Below are 22,422 nucleotides of genomic sequence, written 5' to 3' on the forward strand. Positions count from 1 at the left end.
AGAATAACACGTAAATTATAAGTTATTGTGCAGTTTTTAGCTTCAGTGAGTAATCTGGTGGCATTTGGATTCACAAAGTCCATCCATGATTCTTACACCTTGAGCTGACTTAAATATAGCTTTTGGTTCATTTTTAAAGAAGGATGAATTTATACACAACTAGCCATTGGTAATATATATACAGCATTGGACGGAACAACTCATTGACATATGTTGCTGTCATCAACATGCAAACTATAGCTTTCAATATCTGTCTGTTCATTCAACCTTGACTTCACTGCGCTTATTTTGAGAGAAAACCAGTGACTGTTTGCCGAATGCTTCATTGGATGAAGGATCAAGACTTGTTTTCATCTGTACTGAAGTCACCTTGAATTAAAGATCAAACTTTTGCCACATTCAACACCCTATAGCTGTCTTTTAAATTGTAAGGATTATCAGAAAATATTGTTTTGCCATCCCCCCAAAGCATAGTTTGCACTGAAACAAACAAGCTTGCATGCGGGTCTATGCATGTGTTTGCATGAAATGCTTTGCCTAACAAAACACACCAGAAATGGTTTTGCATGCCAGACTTGCTATCCCCTTTAGATAATAAAGGATGAATATAAATAAAGCTGCTTTTACATATATATATAATAATGCACCACTACACAAACCCCAGAAACATTATTTAAATATGTGTATTAAGTTATAGCAACACTATATGACATCAAGCTTTGCTTGGGGCAATTTAAGGTCTTGATTGTGTCTCATTAGCTCAAGTTTCCCGCTGGCTTCAACAACATCCAGCTCTCTAGATTCACAAGCTCTAAATATAGTAGCTGGCTTTAAGTCTCACAGGACTGCAAGGGAGATTTTAAAGTACGGCAAAGAAAGAGATAGAGTTTTTTGGGGTCGGGGGTCTTCCAGGCATGTTTTTTTTTTTTAAATGGTAGGAGTATTAGGGGTAAAGGGACACTTTAAAGAATAGCCACGACAGCCTTTTTCTATTGAAGTGAAATATTTAGGTGTCCTGGGACTGGCTATATTTTAATCAGCAGGAATGATAATCCTCCTAACTCTTTTGGTTATCTTGAGACTGTTTGGTAAGTTTTAAACCTTTCATGTAACTTATGTTTTCCTATCGATTGAAAGTACTGTACTTTCACTTTAATATCAAGCTTGATTGACGGGTCTGTGAATCTATATTTGGTTTATTGGCCTATTTTTAAAAAAATCATAATGATTTGGTCTGACTTGGTGCTCAAAACAGATAAAGCAAATATTGTGAGGACCTGAAACAAGGAAAATCTTAAGAGTGCATTTATCACATTATTTCAGACAAAATTTGTCGGTGTCCCATCAGAGCCTGCTAAGTTTAAATAAGCGATTCATCTGTTAACCCATGGACAGTGATGTGTCTGTACAGGCGGCAGTCACTTAAAACCAGCTGAGGTTGACCCTCTCGTTGCCTTATTACTTACCACCCTTGATTTTCGCTGAGGAAGAAGATGTCAAGTCACGGACACAAAAGGCACAAGGGTTGGTAGGATAGTGGTATTAGTTCAAAATAGAAGGCTACCATCTAGCCTGAAGGTATAGTCTCATACCTTATAAGAATACACTCTGTAATGTGTATTTTTCTTCTCCAATTAGAGAAATAAGAACAATATCGGATCTATTTTCAGCACTGTTGCCATGCTGACTATATATGGTCCCCATATATATGGTCTACTCTTAGTAATGGTGATTTTATAAGCTTCTACTCCAATAAAATGAAACGTATTACAGACCACATCCCAACACACATCCTTACTTACAAGGACATCTTCCCCTTGAGTGGCAGTTCTGTTGGCAGATTCGTTTTTTCTTTAGCAAAAGGTTGTGTAACTCTGGTCTGCAAGGTTACAGTAAACAGATCATTCCTAAAAGAACCTTCACTTGATCCACAGCCAGCACATTACAAGTCTACATCGATCTTTAGGACAGTAGTGGAGGTTAAATTTAAAAATTCTTGAAAAGGTGGTGGTGGCACAATTACCTGTCCATCCTCAGAGGAGTGAAATGTTTCTGTCAGGTTTTAGACTGAATCATGGTATTGAAACAGCATCTGTTTAAGTTACATATGATCGTCTAGTTGTTTAAGACAGTGGACTGGTTTCTATACTGTTTCTGCTTGTCTTCAGTGCTGCCTTTTTGTATTCACACTAATGACTGTAGCTGCCAAATTACTAACTATCGGCATTCTCAAAGAAGAAGGGTTTAAGTCTAATCTTAAAAGTAGATATGGAGTCAGCCTCCTGCACCTGGACAGGGAGCTGGATCCCTTGGAGTCCCAGAAGGTGCTATACTGGACCAAACACTGTCACTTTGTACATGCTTCCATTTGGAAATACATTGCCATCCAAAAAAAGTTGCCACCGACAAAAAAAAACTGTCTGAAACTGTATATTGAAATATTTCGTTTGACCACCTTTAGCTTTGATTATTGCACACATTCATTGTGGTACTGTTTCAGCTTCTGAGGTGTCACAGGATTTATATCCGTCCTGTGTTGCATTCATTTTTCACCAAGACCTTGATGACCACAGGATGTTGTCTTTCAGGTTGAAAAATGAGAAGGTGCTTGTTGCATCAATTGGGGTTAAACAGCCTGATGCCAGCTGCAAGATAATTGCCCATGCAGTAATTATCCAATAGGAAGCTCTTTTGACCAGTCGGTGTATTATTCTCTAGCATGGAATTCATTGCTTTGCTAATGAAACTCAGATGAAAGAGGAGCAATCAGTGAAACTCCAGGCTTGTCTTAAAGACGTCAAGTCTTGGATGACCTCAAATGTCCTTCTGAATTCAGATAAAACTGAAGTCAGTGTTTGGTCCTAAACACCTCAGGAATAGTTTATCTAAACACATCAATTCTCTGGATTGAATCCCTTTAACCTCTAGTCTGTGAAGAATCTTGAAGTAATCACTGACCAGACTGTCTTTTAACTTGCATATAAAAACTCCAGATCAACAACACATTAAGTCAGCATGTAAATTAATTACTTTTTGGCTGGACTATTGCTGTCCAGACATCTGAATAATTCTCTGAGAAGCCTCTAGCAAATTTCAATATATTTCTCAAGACTAGTTCAACAAGGTCCTTAGACATCAAACTCAGGAGCTGACAGGAGCTGCTTCATTCCCAGAATTGTCCTCATTACACTGCCACCAGTTTGGGCAGAAAAAGGACTCACTGAAAGTTTCTCTCAGTGCCATCTAAATAAAATTGAATTGAATTATAGGAGAAATCACACTATAGGAGAAATTCCACTATTTTTCCCATCTCATCTCATATTGCTTTCCCCAGATTCAGTATCTCAGTGCCAAGGTGGCTGCGCGGAGGTGGACTCCCTGACTGAAGCTGTGGTGGGAGAAGGATTCCGGCTGGGTTGCATCTCCTGCAAACGTAGAGAAGAGGTGTCTGCTCAGGCCACAGTAGACTGGCATTTTAGACCGCTGGGAGAAGAGGATTTTATGCATGTGAGTGCTTCAAAGTCATTTCTTTTGCTATGAAAGGGCATCAGCGCTTCTGCCAAATTCTAATTCTTGATAGTCATTCATGTCCTCCTTTAATTGCCAAAAACATTTATGGTTAATTTCTTTTATCATCTCAGATTTTCCACTATGACCATCCCAGTGCTGAGATCCTCCACAAAAACTTCAGTAACCGTCTGGAGTGGCATGGCACACCAGACCGCGATGTGCAGACAGCATCCATTTACATTCACAATATCACATACAATGATATAGGGACGTACCGCTGCACCATCCAGCGCACCCTTCACCTACCTCGGGATGATGAACACGTCACTGTGGAGAAGCAGGTGGAACTCAATGTGGTGGCTGAAGGTCAGTGTGGATATCTATACTAAAAGCAGCACATGCTGGATCCAGAGGGGATTTTGAAAATGTTGCTACAGTGTTTCTTTCCCTACAGCCCACCCAGAGCTCACAACAGTGGTCTCAGAGATTATGATGTATGTGCTGATTGTGACTCTGCAGCTGTGGCTTGTTGCGATTCTGGTTCACTGCTACAAGAAAACGTCTAAGGAGTACGAAGATCAGGAGGCACGCAAAGCTCTCAAGCTTCAGGCAGAGTGAGTGGCATGTCCAATAGAAACAGACCATAATGACCCTTTAAGTTCTGAGATTTTTCAGTGTATTAACAGAGGAATTAAAAAAAAAAATCCTATGTACATATACAGAAGTACATTTTTATTGGATTTATGTTATTTTTTTCTGTTGCTTTAACTCTGCTCGTTGTCTTCAGGGTTTTAGAAGACAACTGAGCCAAGATCATGTTCATGTTTGTTTTTCCACCACGCATGAAGTCCAAAGATGAAAAAAAATTCAACGCAAGTCCTGTATATATTCTTCTAACACACACACACACACACACACACACACACACACACACACACACACACACACACACGCGTTATCTTTCAAGTCATGTTTAAAACTGTATGTTTTACTTTCATTTACACAAGTTTTTCCCATCTTCTTTTGTGTAATTTTTTACACATTAACTACACTAACAGTCTGGATATCTGGTGCTATTTATCATTGATAAATTACATCTTGTATACAGAAATTACTGTCAGAAATGTTTTGTCTGCTGAAATGATATAAAAACTTAAAATATTTCTTTGAGTAACTACAGTATGATCTGAATAGTTTTATTTTTATAAAAATACAATTTAACCTGTGTTTTAAGTATAAATTCCGCAAACATATCTAAACTATATTTCCTAGTGGTTTAATGGATCTTTATAAACACAGGCAAGACCAAACAATAAAGGACATTTGGAGGTGACTGTAACTCAGCCCAACTTGAGGAGAACGGCCTCATTATCTTTAGTCTAAAAAGAGTCATTGTTCTCCTGAATCTTGCAGGAAAAGAAAAACACTCTTAACATTGTCATGAAAACGATGAAACAGCTGAAAATTCTATTTCAATTACATTTGTAAAATTCTTTGGACAATGATGCTTTCATAGAATTTTTATTTCTTGTTTTAATGTCACTTGCACATCTGACACTATATAATTCCCTACAGCAGACATAACACTGACTCATAAAAAATGACCTTGCCATGTAACCTTCTGGTTTCATTAAATGTGTTGACAAACCTACTGGAAACTACGTTATATCTCACTCTGGAGAACCTGCACCTCTATTCATAGTGTAGTTCACATGGGACTTGACAGGACCTGGGGCTTCTCCTTATTCTGCTGGACACACATGATCAACAGCTACTGAAGCCCACCACAGCAGAACTGTTGCCATCTCAATGAACGGTAGGCCCCTCTTATGTCTTTCATGTTTACCTGAAAGTTATATATATGTGTGTGTGTGTGTATATATATACATATTTGTCTACACACACATGCGGTTTATACGTATACACATATATAAGAGTTCTTTGTATATGCTTCCTTCCGATGCAGTTTCATGAATATCCAGCAGAGGTCAGCTATGCCCCAAATCAACTCTACAGATGTACAGCCTCTCTTACTCTCCTTCCTACAACATTTTCTCAACAGCACAAGTTTTTTGTCTCCTCTGGCCCCTCAGAATACAACCAACCTCGCCACACAAGGGGCACACACTCAGTCTGAAGGTGTGATTTACATCATTTTGGTGGTCGGCATGTTCAGCTTTTTCACATTTGGTATCATGCTCCGCTTCATCCGCTCCAAGAAACTGGAAGGCTCGAACGATCTCTACCATCAGTATATTGCACATGACTGGGCCAAGGTTACGACCCCCTCCATGGGTGTCGCTCAGGCTCTGTACCAGGGGACACCAGGTAATGGAGCCAGGAGAAAGGAGCCTGTCATCATCTACAATCCTACTTTAGCTACGAGCCTGGATTGACCTACCCTACTTTCACCACGCCCTGAAATATGAAATCTTTTTTCCATTTACCTTAACTTTGAATAGGAGTAATTAATAAATAAAATGCTTCAGTGTATCAAGCCAATATAATTTAAAACAATGACGGTCAACATGCCCTTCTGATTTTTCAGTTATGTAGGTTGATTTAACTTGTTAATCCCTGTTGCTTGGCCTGTGTAGATTAGTTACTGTATCACAGCCTTACGGCCTACAATTTAGAGGAACATAAAAATCATAAGGGATAAGAGGAATGATTATGACTTTAATGTTTTAATTTAAACACATTTTTTATCCAATACATAAGGGTGTGTTTGCTATTTTTATGATTTTGTGCTGAGTTTGCGCTTTTTTTCTCTTCCTTCTGCCTCTCTCTGTCCTTCTCTTTTTCTCTCCATTGGTCCATTTTGTATTGATGGGCCCCTTTCACAGCACGGTCAAGCTCTCGGGACAAACTGAAGTGAACCATTTGCATGGTGAGCATGGGCACAATAAGGTTGTAATTGTCCACCGTCTTATTTAGTTTTACTAAGTCCTCCTGTACAGATGCACAAAGCTCCTCCCATTGGCTTTGCTCTTTGGGGGTCATGGGGTTACCAAGCCTGATCCTGCCCACCAGTAATCTTTTTCTGATATGACCTATGGTTTCTCGGATGTCACGTTGCGTGACCACCCAGGGTGGCTGGTAACCATTGTCTACGAGGATACGGTTGAGGTTGTGCATCATGGGATCAGCATATGGATTGTGCTCGAACTTGGTGAGTGGCTTTCCGGCTCCACTTAGGTTTCTGAAATCTCCCCTGGCCATGGATTCCTGAATTAGGTCCTCCACATGTCGTTCCACTGCCTGCGTGATCTTGATTTTGTGGCTACGCTGACGTACATCGCGTTCCACCAGCTCTCCCTCTGCAGCAGCTGCTCTCTCGTGCTCTCTTTGCCGGTAATTTAAGACTTTCTCAGCTGCTCTGTCTACGCGAATCTGCCGGTACTGACTCTCACGCTGGAAAGGCGTGCCTGAACCCACACCCTCATAATTAAGATAGTGTCTGTGTGCAAGGGCTGCATGTCTTTTCTCCTCTTCTTCTATGGTCTTCTCCTGATGCGGTTGCTTGGTCTTGCGTTGATGTGCCAGCACAGTTCGATAGGCCTCCTCAACCTTAGCAAACAGCTCAGCATTCGCAGTTGGAGCTCCGGAGTCTGGATGGTAAAGTTTGGCTAGTGGCAAATAAGCCTCTTTCACCTGTGCAAGACTACTGTTTCCCTCAGGAGGCAGTTGCAGAAGTCTGTAGCTTTCACGCAGGCTTTGCTTAATCTGAGTCCTGGAGCTGAAAATTCTGACCCTGCAGGACTGTGTAGACAAGACCAGCAGAAATTGGTTGTGGAAAATGCTGCCTCGGGGAACTAGCCAGTGGGAAAGGCAACTCATTTCCAGCAATTCTACAGATAAAAAAGAGAAATCACAAACACATAAAAAAAATATCATGGACATTTTTCAAATGAATCGCGACTGATTAGATTTACGGGCAGCGATTTGAAGACATATGATCTTTCCCCAATTTATTTTTTTTAATTAAGTGGGAAACTAAACTATTAAGAATCCCTTGCTATTTTCCTGCTTAAGTGTCAAAGGTGTAGGATGTTCCTGCATTCCAGACTTAAAAAATTAAGTGTATATCAAATATTTATTGCTTATATGCCGGTATATAAATTGTATATAAAAAGTATATATTGCTTTTGCAGTCAACAATTAATTTGACCAGAACATGGAATCACATTAACAAAATGGATTAAAGAAATGTTCAAAATCTTATGCCATTCTTATGCCAATAACAAAGTGAGTAACCTGTATAAAATGAATTATTAGTGCAAAGCTCGTAATAATGTGCTTTGTATCATGCTGTATGATGCACACTGGTGTTAAAGTGTATAAAGTTTAGGTTTGCTTTCACAGACACACGTGTATACAGTAATCTATAAAATGACATTTTTCCGCAACCACGGCCTGCATAACACTTTCGTACAAATTTAAGCTAGGATTAATAAAAATGTAAACAAACACTAAGTTAAATAGTAAGTAATTAGCGTTTACATAATAAAAAGGACCACAAAAATCCCTCAGAATTCACCTTGCAAGGTTAAACCTGCATTCTACCATTTGTTGTTGTTGCTGCTGCTGCTGTCCTTCGTCTTCTTCTTCCTGAACACAACATCGAGCCGTGTTGTAGTTTGTAGCACCCCCTACCATCTGCTGATGGTATGTCGCTTGAATTCTCAAATATCCGGAACAAAATAATGTGGAAAACGTCATTGAGGCGCTTTCATGCTTCCGCTGTCAGGACCCAGTGAAGTTAAAGAAGAGTGGAGAAGGTGTAAACAAGTGAAAATAGTCAAGAGTAGTTGATCTGATGTGCAGAAACTGTCAAAGATGAAAAACAATAGTAATGATAAAATAGTGGTGATGATAACAATAACAATACATTAATAATGAATTGTTCTTTTAATTATTTTAAAAGAAAGTTTTCTTTAAAGCTGGACATCGTATATCTTAAATCACAATTGTTTTAATAATCAAGTTTTTTTGTTGTGTTTTTTAATGTTTTTTCTTTTGAAAGTGTTAATGTTTCTATGCACAGGACATTGAATTGCCCGGTGCATGAAATGTGCTATACAAATAAAGGTGCCTTGCCTTACCTGTTACAACTCCCTTAATGTCTCTGCCTTATCATATCAAAACAAATCTCATAACTCCACCCAGCTTCCTATATGTCTTTCAGTGTATCAAAAGACAAAGTCAAAAAGGCAGCATTACTTCATAGTATGTCAAAAGTTTGACAGCAGAAATATGAGGGTACCCAAGTATAAACAAATACTATAGATTTGACCTAAATACAAATGAGCTATCTAGTGTGTAGCAATCCCATAACTTGTGAGTTAACCATGAGCCGAGCCCTTCTGTAAATCTATAGAAATGTCCGTCTATATAAATGACGTGCTGGCTGTTCAGGAAACCAGCCAGTGAGAGATTACAGCTTTCTAAGAGAAGGGTCATGTCACAAGGCTACATGTGGTATATTATTTCCGACCATGAAGCGGCAAAACATTTAAATCCCTCCCTTTTGTGGTTTCAGGAGAGATAACAGGAATTGTTGACCTTATAATTACTGGCAGCTTGCTGCCTGCAGCAGGTAGAAACCAGTTCCATTTGATCTGAAACCTTGTTCTTGAGCAATGCTTTGCTTAGGTGTGTACTATTTGGGCCACTCCTTTTTACAGTTCTTCCTGAAAAATTATACAGCAGCATGCAATACATTTTCATTGCTGCGGTCAATCACTCAATCAATCAATCTTCAATCAATCTTTATTTATATAGCGTCTTTTACAATCAAAATTGTTTCAAGGTGCTTTCCAGAATCCCAGGGCCTGACCCCAGACAAGCAACAGGGGCAAGGAAAAACTCCCCTTTAACAGGAAGAAACCTTGAGCAGGACCAGGCTCATGTAGGCGGACCCTCCTGCTGATGGCCGGCTGGGTAGAGAGAGAGGAGAGGAGAGGAGAGGAGAGGAGAGGAGAGGAGAGGAGAGGAGAGGAGAGGAGAGGAGAGGAGAGGAGAGGAGAGGAGAGGAGAGGAGAGGAGAGGAGAGGAGAGGAGAGGCATTGATCATAGAGAATACATACAGAAATACATTATGGTGAGTGGTGATGACACTCAGCTCTATGTATGCATGAAACCAGAGTAGACAGAGCAGTTAGTGAAACTCCAGGCTTGTCTCAAGAACATACATTCAGACAATCTAGCCAAAATTTAAAATTTAAGTCATTATGTTTGGTCCAGGGATGGAGAAGATCACGTCATGACAAGAATCTCTCTGTGAGGAATGTTGTTGGAACCTTTGATTATAACTTTTATATCACATTAAATTAAAAATGTCTCTTTTCATGTTCCCCCTTAGGGAACATTATTCGGCAGCATGGGATAAATTTTCATTGTTATGCTGATGACACTCAGCTCTATTTATCCATGAAACCCGAGGAGACAGAGAAGTTAGTGAAGCTCCAGACCTGTCTTAAAGACATAAAGTCCTGGATGTCTTCAAATTTCCTCCTCCTTAACCCAGGAAAAACTGAGGTCATGGTGTTTGGTCCTGAACCTCTCAGGGATAGATTAGATCACATGATCACTCTAGATGGTATCTCATTAACATCTAGTCTCTCTGTGAGGAATCTAGGAGTAACTTTTGATCAAAATCTCTCCTTCAGCTCACACATTAAATTAGTCTCTAGAAGTGCCTTTTTTCACTTGAGGAACATCACAAAGATCAGGAAACTGCTGACGCGGCATGATGCTCAAAAGTTAGTCCATGCATTTGTTACTTCCAGGCTGGACTACTGTAACTCTTTATTATCAGGGTGTCCAAACAACTCTTTAAGAAGCCTCCAGTTGATCCAAAATGCTGCAGCCAGAGTTCTGACAGGTATTGACAAAAGAGACCACATAACTCCTGTACTGGCATCTCTTCATTGGCTGCCCGTTAAATTTAGAATAATTTTTAAAACCCTTCTCTTGACCTACAAGGTCCTCAGAGGCCTAGCTCCATCCTACCTGGAGGAGCTAGTGATACCTTATCAGCCCAATAGACCGCTCCGCTCTCAGAATGCTGGTCTACTTGTGGTTCCCAGAGTTTCCAGGAGTCGAATGGGGGGCCGAGCATTTAGCCACCAGGCCCCCCTGCTATGGAACCAGCTCCCTGTCCAGGTACGGGAGGCTGACTCCATCGCTACTTTAAAGATCAGACTTAAAACCTACCTCTTTGAAAAAGCTTATTGTTACTAATTCAGTAGTTCCAGTTACTATCATAGACAGACAAATTATCATACTTAGGGGGTCGTCTAATCGTTAGGTCACATCTTAGTTATGCTGTTATAGGCCAAGGCTGCCAGGGTCCAGAAACAAGATCACCTGACAGGCCTCTGTCACTCCACTGGGTCATGGTTTCCTCTCCTCTCCTCTCCTTTCCTCTCCTTTCCTCTCCTCATCAAGCAGACTAGTTATGCTGATTCTTGTGTAGTTTTTCTGCTTCTCTCTCCCCCCCCCCCCCCGTCTATTTATTTACAGGTATCGCCGCCCTCGGAGCTGCATAATGACCTCCGGCCCCGCTAAAGTGATTGTGCATCATATTTTTTGTGTGTGTTTCTGTGCTCTGTGCCTCTCCTCTCCCTCTCCTTCTCCCTCTCCTCTCCTCTCCTCTCCTCTCCTCTCCTCTCCTCTCCTCTCCTCTCCTCTCCTCTCCTCTCCTTCTCCTCTCCCTCTCCTCTTCTTTCCTCTCCTCTTTCCCCTCCTCCTCCTCCTCCTTCTCCTCTCCTCTACCTCCCCTTCACTCTACTTCTCCTCTCCTCTACCCCTCTCCTCTCCTCTCCTACCTATCCTATCCTCTACCTGTCCTCCCCCTTCTCCTCTCTCTTTACCCAGCCGGCCATCAGCAGGAGGGTCCCCCTTCTGGAAAGCGCCTTGAAACAATTTTGATTGTATAAGACGCTATATAAATAAAGATTAATTGATTGATTGATTGATGTGTGGAAAATTGCAAATATTAGGAACATATTGACCCAACATGATACTGAAAATCCAGTCCAAGCATTTTGGATTTTTGTTGTTCATTATTATAGAGATGCTGAAATAATTCAATGAGAAGCCTCCAGCTGATCCAAAATGAGTCTTGACAATGATGGCTTCTTTTCATTGGCTGCCATTAAATCAAGAAGAGTTTTTATAGTACTTCTCCTGACCTACGAGGCGCTTTACAGCCACATTCACTATACAAGCCTCGTCCTGCTCAAGGTTTCTTCCTGTTACAATGTAGGTTTTCCTCGCTGCTGTTGCTTGTTGGGGGTTAGGTCCTGGGTTTCTGTAAAGCGCCTGAAGACAACTTTTAGTTTAACAGACACTATACAAATAAAGATGAATTGACTTATTTAAGCAAATCAAATATATCATTACAGACACTTTAAATTGTGGTATTCTGTTAAACAGATCGATTTTAACTAACTAACACTAACACTAACTAACAGTATTGTGGGTCCTGCTATTGATGGTAACTGATGTCCAGTTGCTTGAATTATACTGACAAAAATTAAGGTTACATGTCAGCTGCACAATGTAAACATAGCACATAAAGAATTTTCTACCTGCAGCCAACAGCAAATTAAAACCAGTATATGGTTATATATATTTACACACACACACACACACACACACACACACACACACACACACACACACACACTAGTATATATATATCACAAGAAAAGAATGTGTTTATATATATATATACACACTGGAATGTACTTAAAGACTTTATGGGTAATATTTACATTTTACATTTTTTTTACATTTTACAATTTTGGCAACAAACTTTTTCAAAAGAAATAAAAATCTGAACCGTCTGGAAGAAAGAATGTTCACATTCCAAGTTAAATGCTAAAAAAATATTTGCAAAGAAATGGAAATGCTTGTTTCTTGGCAACTGTGAAGGCCCAGGATGCTCAGTCACATTTCCACTGTGGTTGCAGTTGCCATTGTAGTGTCTGAAGAATGTGTATTGATCCCGAGCAGATCCTGACTTTTGACCTCTGAGGATCTTAGCTTTGGAGATCTTATCTTCTTTTTCAGCCATCCTGGCACCATCTCAACATGTTCCATTTGTGTTCTGTCACCTATGTTTTTCTGTGCTCGTAATTTAATGTCCTGTTATCCCCCAAGAAGACTTGCTGTGAAGGAGTACAGGGGTCCAAAGGCTCCTGGGTTCTCAGACTGGACTCTATACCATTTGGTTGGTTATATTGTGTCATGAGGTCACAAGAAAGGAATGTGTTTACTTGACCATATATAAGGGTCTACCGAACAAAGCACTTCAGAGATCTTCACCATCGGGACCACAAAATCCTCCCTCGGTCAAGCTGCAGTGTCCGACTGATACCTGACTGTTCTCCAATAAACATCTCTTAAAACTAAGTCGGTGTCTACGAAGATTCCTTTTACATCAGTACCTCTCGACCACCACCAGAAGAAATTTACCACACCATCATTTTTAAAGTCTTTTTGTAGGACTTGGGAGTTGTCTTTGGTCTAGCAATGGGGAAGCCGAGACCTCTTGGTGTGGTTGGTCTCTTCCCCATTTCAGGTCTCAGTGTGGGTCTGTGTGCGCATGGGCATGTGAAAGGGACCACTTATGTATTTCTGTGTGGGAGAGGGAGGGTCGGATGTTTTCTTTGTTGGTTTTGTTCATTGGGAGCACTTTGTGCCGGTCAAATTTAGCCATAATGGCATATAAATAAAGTATGATTTGAATGGTGTAACTTTAAAAGATACATTTTCTACCAGTTCCACTGCTGATGCCGTCATGACAATTGTTTTTTGGACTTTGGTGTGCGAATGACTTGAGCTAAGTCTCCACTCCTGTTTTGCTGCTTCATTTATGTGTCCGCAAAACAGGAACTTTGTAAAGTGGAATTCAGGATTTAGCTTTCACTTGCTATTAAACTTGACATCGTCGTATTTGACTATCTTTCCATCGCGAGTCACCACCTCCTTCTGTTCCCATGACTCAACTGTCCCGTTTTTCTCCTCGAAGCGCCGCACCACTATTCTCCCAGTTGTGGGGAGGTCACAGGGTAGGTTTTTAGCAGCTTCTTCATACAGCATGATTTTGGAGAAGTCTTGAGCGAGGTCTTGTCCACCTTTTGGGCCTGGCGGCCATAACGCCTTTGTGTCTGGTTTACCTGAGTGATCCAAATTAAGTGGCGATGGAGACCTCCTAAGTGGTGATGGATCCTTCAATAATGGTGATATGGCCCTGTTCTTTGGTAATTGGTCCCCCTTAAATGGTGATCTGGCCCTTCCCATTGGTGAATGATCCCTCTTAAAAGGCAATGCAGCCCTGTTCATTGGTGATAGGTCCCTCTTCCATGGTAATTGTGGCCTGTTCACTGGTGATAGGTCCCTGTTTAAAGGAGATATACCTCTGTTTGCTGGTGATGGAGACTGATTTCTGGCATTAATCTTAGGTGAAGTTGGTTTAAGGTGATCCATTTGAATGGGAGTATTAATGACAATGCCGGCACCTCCAGCCCTTCGTATGTCACTCATGACCCCGACCATGGAGGCCCTTAGAGATGGATCTGTCTCCACCATCCTGGACACTGCATTACAGTACGGCTGACTTTTCAAGGTTTCCTTAATTTTGGCAGGACAGACGGTGGGTGTGTACAGTCGAATCCGTGCACAGAGCTCAGCGATGATCTTCCCCATGGCCCAAACATCTGAGCGCTGATCCCTCTGACTCTGCCTGTTCAACACCTCAGGCGCAGAATAGGCCTCATTTCCCATGTCAATAGCAGAGTTAAGACCACGTCGGAAGAACTTTGCTAGTCCTAGGTCAATGATCACTGCTCTATTTGTAGCATGCTCCACCTGGACAACAGATGATAAAGTTTAAAAGCTGGATTATGCTCACGTTAATATCATTCATAATTTGAAAGCAATGCTGTATGGATTTATTCAGTAACATGATACAATTCAATAACTACAAACTAAGGATAAAACAGGTTACTGTGCATAGACAGAAGTGGTTCATTAAATAAGGAAAAACAGGTGTTTTGGTTGTGCACCAACATTCAGTTAGCGCACCATTCACCAGTCTAAGTTGCATTTGTGAATACAAAGAAATGTGATGAAAAGTTTCATTTACAGTTTGTTAATGACATCACATTTAAGGAGATGGTGGATAAACTTTTTACATTTGTAATTGTGATGTTACATAATTTTACAATGGAACAAGGAATGGAAATATAATCTGTCTTATCACTAAATGTGACCTCATCATTTTAATTTATATGAGGTCTACAAAAGCTCATAGAACATAAACGTTTTACTCGCCATGATGTTTTCAGGTTTGAGGTCTTGATGGACTATATCTTTGGAGTGGAGATGAAGCAATCCTTCACACATGCCGATGATAATGGTGCTTTTAACAGCTGGACTCAGCTGTAGAGAGAAAGAACTTCTTATTCAACAGCGTCCAATTAGCAACAAATCTTTTTCTGAAGATTTTTGTTATTATTATATTGCGCCTGTTCCCTTTTATCCATAATTACTAATGATTACAAATGAGTTATGTTTTTCTGAGAATTTTTTTTTTTCATTAAAGAAAAAAACACATTGGGATGCCCAAACAAAAACAAACAAAAAACACCAACTAGATTTTTGTCTTTTAAACCTTTTGTTCATATCGTTTTATGTACCGGTACTTTAAAAAGAAAATTCAAACTACAAAAATACTCTGCTAGATAGTTATTGATTTTGAACCGCTACTGACTAAGTTATGATTTTACTCGACTTTAAAAGATATCCCAGATATCTAGTGTTATAGGTGACTTTTTTTTTCATATTTTGGGTTACACAATTGTCTTTTTTATTGTCTTTGTTATTACCCTGAATAGTGTGTTATGAAGGCTTTACCTGTATTTTTGACTTAGATGCATTAAAGATGGTGGTCTCCAAGTCCTCTCCGAAGATAAACTCTAAAGGAATTATCCATTTACCATCCGTGAGAGTTATGTTGCCCAGAAGCTTTACTATGTTGGGATGATTTGCCTTGCTGGAGAAAATAAATAAATTATTTAAATTAAACAGTTCAGCAAAGAAATGCTTCCCACTCCAAACCCAGTCAATACACAGAGTGCATTTTCACTTGGTGTAAACCAACCAGTAAAAATTAATAGAACTTGCATATTTCCTGTGATCAAAAAATTAGCAACCTGGTTTATTTTCATATTCATTAACACCCATTTAATCGTGCCCTTGCTTGATAATTGGTTCTTTCCAGAAACAAAATGTAATAAAATAAACCTGGCAGAAGCATTTGCCTTCCAGATACTTTCCAGAGGTCAAGTTTTTTACTCACTTGTAGACATCACACTCTCTTTCCAAGTCTTTCTTATTGATCAGATGGTGTGGGACCTTTTTAATTGCAGCCCAGGTATCATTGTATTTCTCCTTGTACACTTTCCCAAAGCAGCCCTGTGCGAGCGTGCTGGTGGAATATGCCATTTAGGTCCTGTTGTGACAGCTGTAGACAAAAATTGATAAAATTGCATTTATTTCTTCTTTAAGACTGTAAATTATGATGACTTTAAGAATTTACTGCTGCTGTTCTATCGATTTATATCAATTTTTATGTAGTTTGAAAAAAGCATGTGTATTAATGTTTATTGATACTGAATACTGAACTAATTTAGTATGACAATTCTCATTTACAATTAAAATAGTCACTATAATTCATTCAAGTATGAGATTTGGTGACTTTTCTGGCAAAACTTTACAAATAGCAGTCAATCAACTACAATTTAGGTTTATTGGAGTTTTTATAACTACATTTACCGTACTTAATTTTTATAAGGTGGGATTATTTTGGCTCTCAACATATTCCTTTTTGTATTCTGATTCATATACAGCCTAAATTGATTAATACAGTTTTGATAAGAATAAAGTATTTATCATTGTAAGAATCATTTCATGAGAAGAGCTAAAAAAGGTTTTATATCAACTGTGTATCATTAGAGTACCCAAAATGGCAGCCAAAGCTGTCAATTTCCATTCTGTTCAGTGAGAAAAGACAGAAAAAATATGTCAGAACTGTGTTATCACAGGAAAGACTGCTCAAATCCCAGAAATCTGATTGGGTTTGTTCTGTAGCTTGTAATAATGAAGAATATAGGAGGATATCATGATACCCAATAGCCTAAAATATATACAGACACTTGACTGTTGTAAAAAAAAAAAAACTTCTATGAGTTGAATTGGAAGAACCGTGTAAAGACCACAGAGAATCTGTGACCCACTTTACACTGAATTTAAACTGTTTGATGTACAACTGGACTGTACAAAGCGGACAAACTGGTAAATCCACAGGAGGACATGAACGTTTGCTTTTCTGAGTTACCTAGAGCACTACTTTAATCATGTGGCTGTAACAGGAAAACAGTGTAATTTAGATATTAAATTGAAGCTTTATCTCTAATATTATAAAGTATATATATATATATATTATACTTTGTAGTGAATATGCCCTGCATTTTACAAAAATAAAACCTAATTAAGTTTTTCAAAATGTGTTAATCAAAAATCTCATAGCGAGGTGTAAAGAAGGTGAAATGAAACCCAAACTTATTACGAATCTTTTCAAAAGCTATTGAAGAAAAACATTGGTATGGTAAAGCTCCCTACCTTTCTGTTGAGAAAACAGGTCTGCTCTGTCAGGTCTTGACTGGAGTTGACGTGCTTCTACCTCTTTATAGCTGGTCCACGCCTACGTGCGTGTGGCTCATTGCCCTGAGTAAACCAGGCAAGCCTGGGTGCTGCACTGGAATTACAAATTCTCTGGAGTGGAAAAAACGGTTGTGCGAAAATTCCACAGAAATTTTATCCACGTGCCTCTGTTCTGGCCCATCTCTACCATCGTGCCCAACCGCTGCTTATTGCCCTCTGTCTTGAGCATGAACCTGCGTGTGTGTGCGTGTCCAGCTTGTGGCCTTCATTTGTAGTCCAACAACCCACCTTACCTACCGATACACACACAGAAATCAAGCCTGGCACCCATCAGCAGTGTCTGCCACTGCTAATCAAAAGAACAGAACCCATCAATTTCTAGATATAGAAATAATATAGATTATAACCACTTAATGATGATGGATATTGTTGTGTGTGCTTTTTAAAAATCAGAAAACTTTAATGTGAATTTGTAAAAAAAAAAAAAAAAAGATTACGTCAACCAATGTAGGAGAAATAACAAATTAACACACAAAGTCTGATGGCAGAATTGGTACAAGTCTTCAAAATCAAATCAAATCAATCTTTATTTATATAGCATCTTTTACAATCAAAATTGTTTCAAGGTGCTTTCCAGAATCCCAGGACCTGACCCCAGACAAGCAACAGTGGCAGGGAAAAACTCCCCTTTAATAGGAAGAAGCCTTGAGCAGGACCAGGCTCATGTAGGGGGACCCTACTGCTGATGGCCGACTGAGTAGAGAGAGAGGAGAGGAGAGGGAGAGGGAGAGGGAGAGGGGAGGGAGAGGAGAGGGAGAGAAAAGAAGAGAAGGGGAGAGGAGAGGAGAGGAGAGGAGAGGAGAGGAGAGGAGAGGAGAGGAGAGTACGGGCACAGAGCACAGAAACACATACAAAAATACACTATTTATACAGCGGGTCAGTGGGGCCGGAGGTCATCATGCAGCTCCGAAGGCGGCGGAAAAACTACACAAGAATCAGCATAACTAGTCTGCTTGATGAGGAGGAAAGTAGAGGACAGGAGAGGAAACCATGACCCAGTGGGGTGACAGAGGCCTGTCAGGTGATCATGTTTCCGGACCCGGCAGCCTTGGCCTGTAACCGCATAGCTTAGATGTTAACCTAATGATTAGACGACTCCCTAAGTATGATAATTTGTCTGTCTATAATAGTAACTGGAACTCCAGAATTAGTAACAATAAGCTTTTTCAAAGAGGTAGGTTTTAAGCTTAATCATAAAAGTAGCGATGGAATGAGCCTCCCGTACCTGGACAGGCTCTTTACATGTAGCGGACAGGAAATTAAATGTCTTCTGTCAGGCACCAGATGAGAACCCAAATGCGACACACGGGATTGGCTGAACACCACTTTATTGTCGGAAACAGACAACAGACAGGATTCACCGGGGAGCGAGCAGAACAGAATAGTCGGGGACAGGCAGGGTCGAGATCGGGCAGAAGGCAGACAGAGTTTACCGGGGAGCAGGCTAAACATAATGGTCAGGAACAGGCAAGGTCGGAACCGGGCAGGCAGGCAAACAGAAATGCGCTGGAAAGTCATCGGGAATGAATAACGATCTGGCAGAGAGCAGGTGTGCCCCTGGGGTTTAAGATGAGCGTTCATTAGAGTCCTGATGCACAACAGGTGTGCGGCACAAAGCGGCTCAAGGGCATGATTGCCCGCAGCTGTGACAGTCTTCCAAAATATGGCAGAGACGTCTGTCTTCAATGCTGAATATGAGGAACACAGATCTCATGAGGCATGTTTTGGTTGAACACAGCGCAAAAGAACAGCTATATAATACATTTTATACTGCCAAAACAAACAAGCATTTCAGTGTACTAAAACTCAGAGATAATATGCAACGGTAACTTCTACTTTAATTCATCTTTTTTGTTGTGGTTAAGCCCTGTAAGGTTAAAGAATCAGTCTTAAAAATATGCTTCTTACATATAGACCCCTTTAGCATTTTCTTAAAGCGTACTATGAAAACTGGGAGAAAATGCATTTTTGATTAAAATCAGAATTAGCATTAGCTACCAACTATCCCCCTTTATGAATGGCCAAGATGGATTTGGTAACTGACAACAATCAAGCCCAGGTATGTCATACAAAAAATAATAGTTACTGAAATGTGGTGACCACAACAGCTTATCAGCATACACTGATTGAATCCATTATACATGATAAATCCAAATTTAATATAGTTAACTTTAGCAAACAGAAGTGAACGTGTGAGGATGAGTGTATGATGTGTGTAGCCTGTAGCCTCACAGCCTATTTAGTTACATTCACCCCAATCAAATGAAGATGTATACAGAAATAATAGATTTCCACAGCAAAACAAATGGCTTCCTCTCCCTATTGAAACACCTAATAATGCAAAACTCCCAGATTCCCTCTCACATGGGTAACTTTTAACAAGCGTGTGTTTAATTTGGCCATTATAAAAAAAACAAATTGCAAACATGCATCTTCATGTTAATTAGTAAATGCTCAGCCTAAAGGAGCCACGCTCAAAAGTGAGCACCTTGTCAGAATTTGTTGTCTCAGTTTATATGCAATGGATTAAAACGAACAACTGACAATAGCTTCTGCTCCCAAACAAGGTGGCGTTATGGGTTATTCCCAATGGGTTTATATGGACCCCTTTCCAGTTATTTTATTGACACATAATAAAAAAAAAGGGAGCCAGGGGGCAGACCGACATTTCAAACGACAGGAACATGAGTGATCATACAGCTTTGTTTATCTCACTATTACGCAGGTAAGATACATGCTCTCCCTCTTGGTCATGTTGATTTCGAGAGGCAGGCACGAAGGCTGTATGCCAACACCATTTACTTGCACTTCAGTTGTCCAGTTAGTCAGACGGAGGCAATAATTTGTTTTTTTCAAGTGAGGTGTAATCATACTGACTGATGGGGCTCTGTGCTGGTTCCTTTCTTGAATTGTATTTGTTCTGTCAAATACGTCCTTGTCTGTAACCATTGGTGACACCTTATCCCCCACCGCCATTCTACCAACATGCCACCTCTGGGGCAAATCATCCCAAAACATTATTTCATTTTTATTATATAAATGTCACATTTATATTGAAGAGAATTGTCTTTATTTTATTATCATGTGCTGTACCATATGTTTCTGTTTTCTGTTATAAGCACTTTAGAAGTTAGGAATAGTAGAAGGTTTAGTAAGTGGAATAAAGATAAGCAGTCAGTTGACCCTTCCTTGACATGAATACTGCTTAGACAGTTGGAGACAGTCAGACGGAAAGTGGTAAACCCCCATCGTAAAACGTGACTGAATAGTTTACTGGTGTGGATAAGTTCCTCGGCAGGAATGACCTCTGACCTGGCTATCTGGGAAGAAAATGGAGAAGAAGGACTGCACCAACACCAAATGAGGCGGGAAGAAGAAGATGAGGTCATCCAAGAAGAAGGACTGGATTGGACTGAATTAGCATCAATAATTTACATATATTGTTCTATAAAAGACTGGGCCAAGGGATAGTTAGGCGGTCAGACTTCATGCCCTGACAATTGACTCTGTTGTTTGTAGGGTTATGAACTGGCCCAGAGCTCTGTAATATTTGTATCTTGAAATAATTTTATTGTAAATACATTTTGAAATTGGCATTTGTTTACTTGAAGTCTTCATTTAAAGAACACGCGGATTGGCAGTGACACACGACAGGTATTGCAATCCAACAATATCTCTTGAGTTGTCTTTAAATTCACTTTTACTGTCACACATTCTCTTGAATATTTTCACTTTTATTGTTGATTATATTTTACTGTCCCTGTATTTGACTGTGTTGATAATTGTTAATCACATTATAACTTTGTTTGAGAGGTTCTGTATAAATAGAGTGTCTTTATTATTATTATTATTATTATATGACCCAGTGAGGCTAGCACATCTGGTCACAGTTATTCATTTCTGTGCAGCTTTTGATGGATGCTAGGGGTCTCTCTTGCAGATTGAGTCAGATTTTGCTCCAGGTTAAAGGATAGTGATATTTTTCTGCATTCATGTTACTCTCTTCTAACTTCCAGGGCCTGCTGCTGAGACCCATCTCTATGATCATGTGCTCCAAAACTATTGCGTAGTCTCATGGCCAAAAAGCACACTTTTTGTCTCATCACTCTAAAGAACCAATTGACTCTCAACTGACCTTTGCACAAAGGTGACATTACACATGAGCTTTATTCAACTATGCAATCATCCATACAGCTTTGAGTGATGGATCAAGAAATCTTCACAGACTTTTCCAGAGTTTTAAACTGTTTTCACAGTGTGTTGCTACATATGGTAAACTGGTTAATCGCTACATATTGTAGCACGTCTTATCCCTGTAGGCATGGACACCATATAGTCTCTTAGTCTAATGGACTTTTGATGCTGTCCTTCCACGGTAGTGCAGTGGTTAGCACAGCCTGATGGCCCATGATTGAATTGCCCTGCGACTTTTCTGTGTGGAGATTTCATGCGTTCCCTGTATCTGCTTAGATTCTCCCCAGATACTCATCATCCTCCTATAGGAGGAAGCATTTGGGATAGGACAATTAGTGACTCTAAATTGACATGGGGAGAGAATGTGAGTCTGATTGGTTTTTTGTCCTATATGTGTAGGATAACCGGGGGGATCACATTAAATCTAAACATGCCTGAGACTCTATAAAATGTCTGCCCAAACATATTTTAGCGGTCAAAAAGAGGATATGCAAAGGTGCATGCAAATGTTTATTCACCCTATATATGTTGATAAAAATGACAGATGCTGGATGAAAAATTGTTGAATTTCTTTCTAGGTTTGCTAACTAATCAAATAAACTTAGAAAAAAAATGAGTACAATGTCTCCAACTTCAGTTTTTCCACAAATGCAAGAACTTGGTGGGTGGATAAATAAACTGCGTTTCAAATTGAAATAATTAGCTCTAAAATCATTTTGAAAAAATAATTCAAGAGTTGAAACTAGGCCACTGGGTTATAAACTAACTGGATGTTTAATTACCGGTAATGATTTACCAAAAGCACTGTCAGCGTCATCACCGGGAGTCCATCTGGATCGTACCAACTCGCGGGGAAGTTAAACTTCCAGACCAACTTTCAACCACATCGAACAAAAAAAACAAAACGTGCCATAAGATCAT

The 22,422-nt window shown here is 39.8% G+C and overlaps 3 protein-coding genes and 1 long non-coding RNA gene across 4 annotated transcripts; 2 read left to right on the forward strand and 2 right to left on the reverse strand.

Annotated features, from left to right (window-relative positions):
* Window positions 1-822: 822 nt before the first annotated feature.
* On the forward strand, window positions 823-5,157 carry LOC101078278 (sodium channel subunit beta-1). The gene is made up of 5 exons (XM_011618215.2): window positions 823-1,088; window positions 3,335-3,507; window positions 3,642-3,876; window positions 3,965-4,124; window positions 4,298-5,157. The coding sequence occupies exons 1-5, from the start codon at window positions 1,046-1,048 to the stop codon at window positions 4,314-4,316; spliced, it is 630 nt and encodes a 209-aa protein (XP_011616517.1). The 5' UTR covers window positions 823-1,045; the 3' UTR covers window positions 4,317-5,157.
* A 1,012-nt stretch (window positions 5,158-6,169) lies between these two features.
* dnajc28 (DnaJ (Hsp40) homolog, subfamily C, member 28) lies at window positions 6,170-8,255 on the reverse strand. Its single transcript, XM_011618217.2, has 2 exons — window positions 8,051-8,255; window positions 6,170-7,361 (listed from the first exon to the last, which is right to left on the reverse strand). Exon 2 carries the CDS (start codon window positions 7,348-7,350, stop codon window positions 6,190-6,192), a length of 1,161 nt encoding a protein of 386 aa, XP_011616519.2. The 5' UTR covers window positions 7,351-7,361; window positions 8,051-8,255; the 3' UTR covers window positions 6,170-6,189.
* A 3,977-nt stretch (window positions 8,256-12,232) lies between these two features.
* Window positions 12,233-17,249, reverse strand: LOC101078729 (spindle assembly checkpoint kinase). The gene is made up of 5 exons (XM_011618218.2): window positions 17,206-17,249; window positions 15,884-16,048; window positions 15,439-15,577; window positions 14,857-14,964; window positions 12,233-14,391 (listed from the first exon to the last, which is right to left on the reverse strand). The coding sequence occupies exons 2-5, from the start codon at window positions 16,027-16,029 to the stop codon at window positions 13,447-13,449; spliced, it is 1,338 nt and encodes a 445-aa protein (XP_011616520.1). The 5' UTR covers window positions 16,030-16,048; window positions 17,206-17,249; the 3' UTR covers window positions 12,233-13,446.
* A 3,665-nt stretch (window positions 17,250-20,914) lies between these two features.
* Window positions 20,915-22,118, forward strand: LOC115250457 (uncharacterized). Its single transcript, XR_003889007.1, has 2 exons — window positions 20,915-20,961; window positions 21,324-22,118. It is a non-coding gene; the product is annotated as an uncharacterized lncRNA (long non-coding RNA).
* The last annotated feature ends 304 nt before the right edge of the window (window positions 22,119-22,422 follow it).

Source organism: Takifugu rubripes, chromosome 7, assembly GCF_901000725.2.
Source record: "Takifugu rubripes chromosome 7, fTakRub1.2, whole genome shotgun sequence".
NCBI lineage: Eukaryota > Metazoa > Chordata > Actinopteri > Tetraodontiformes > Tetraodontidae > Takifugu > Takifugu rubripes.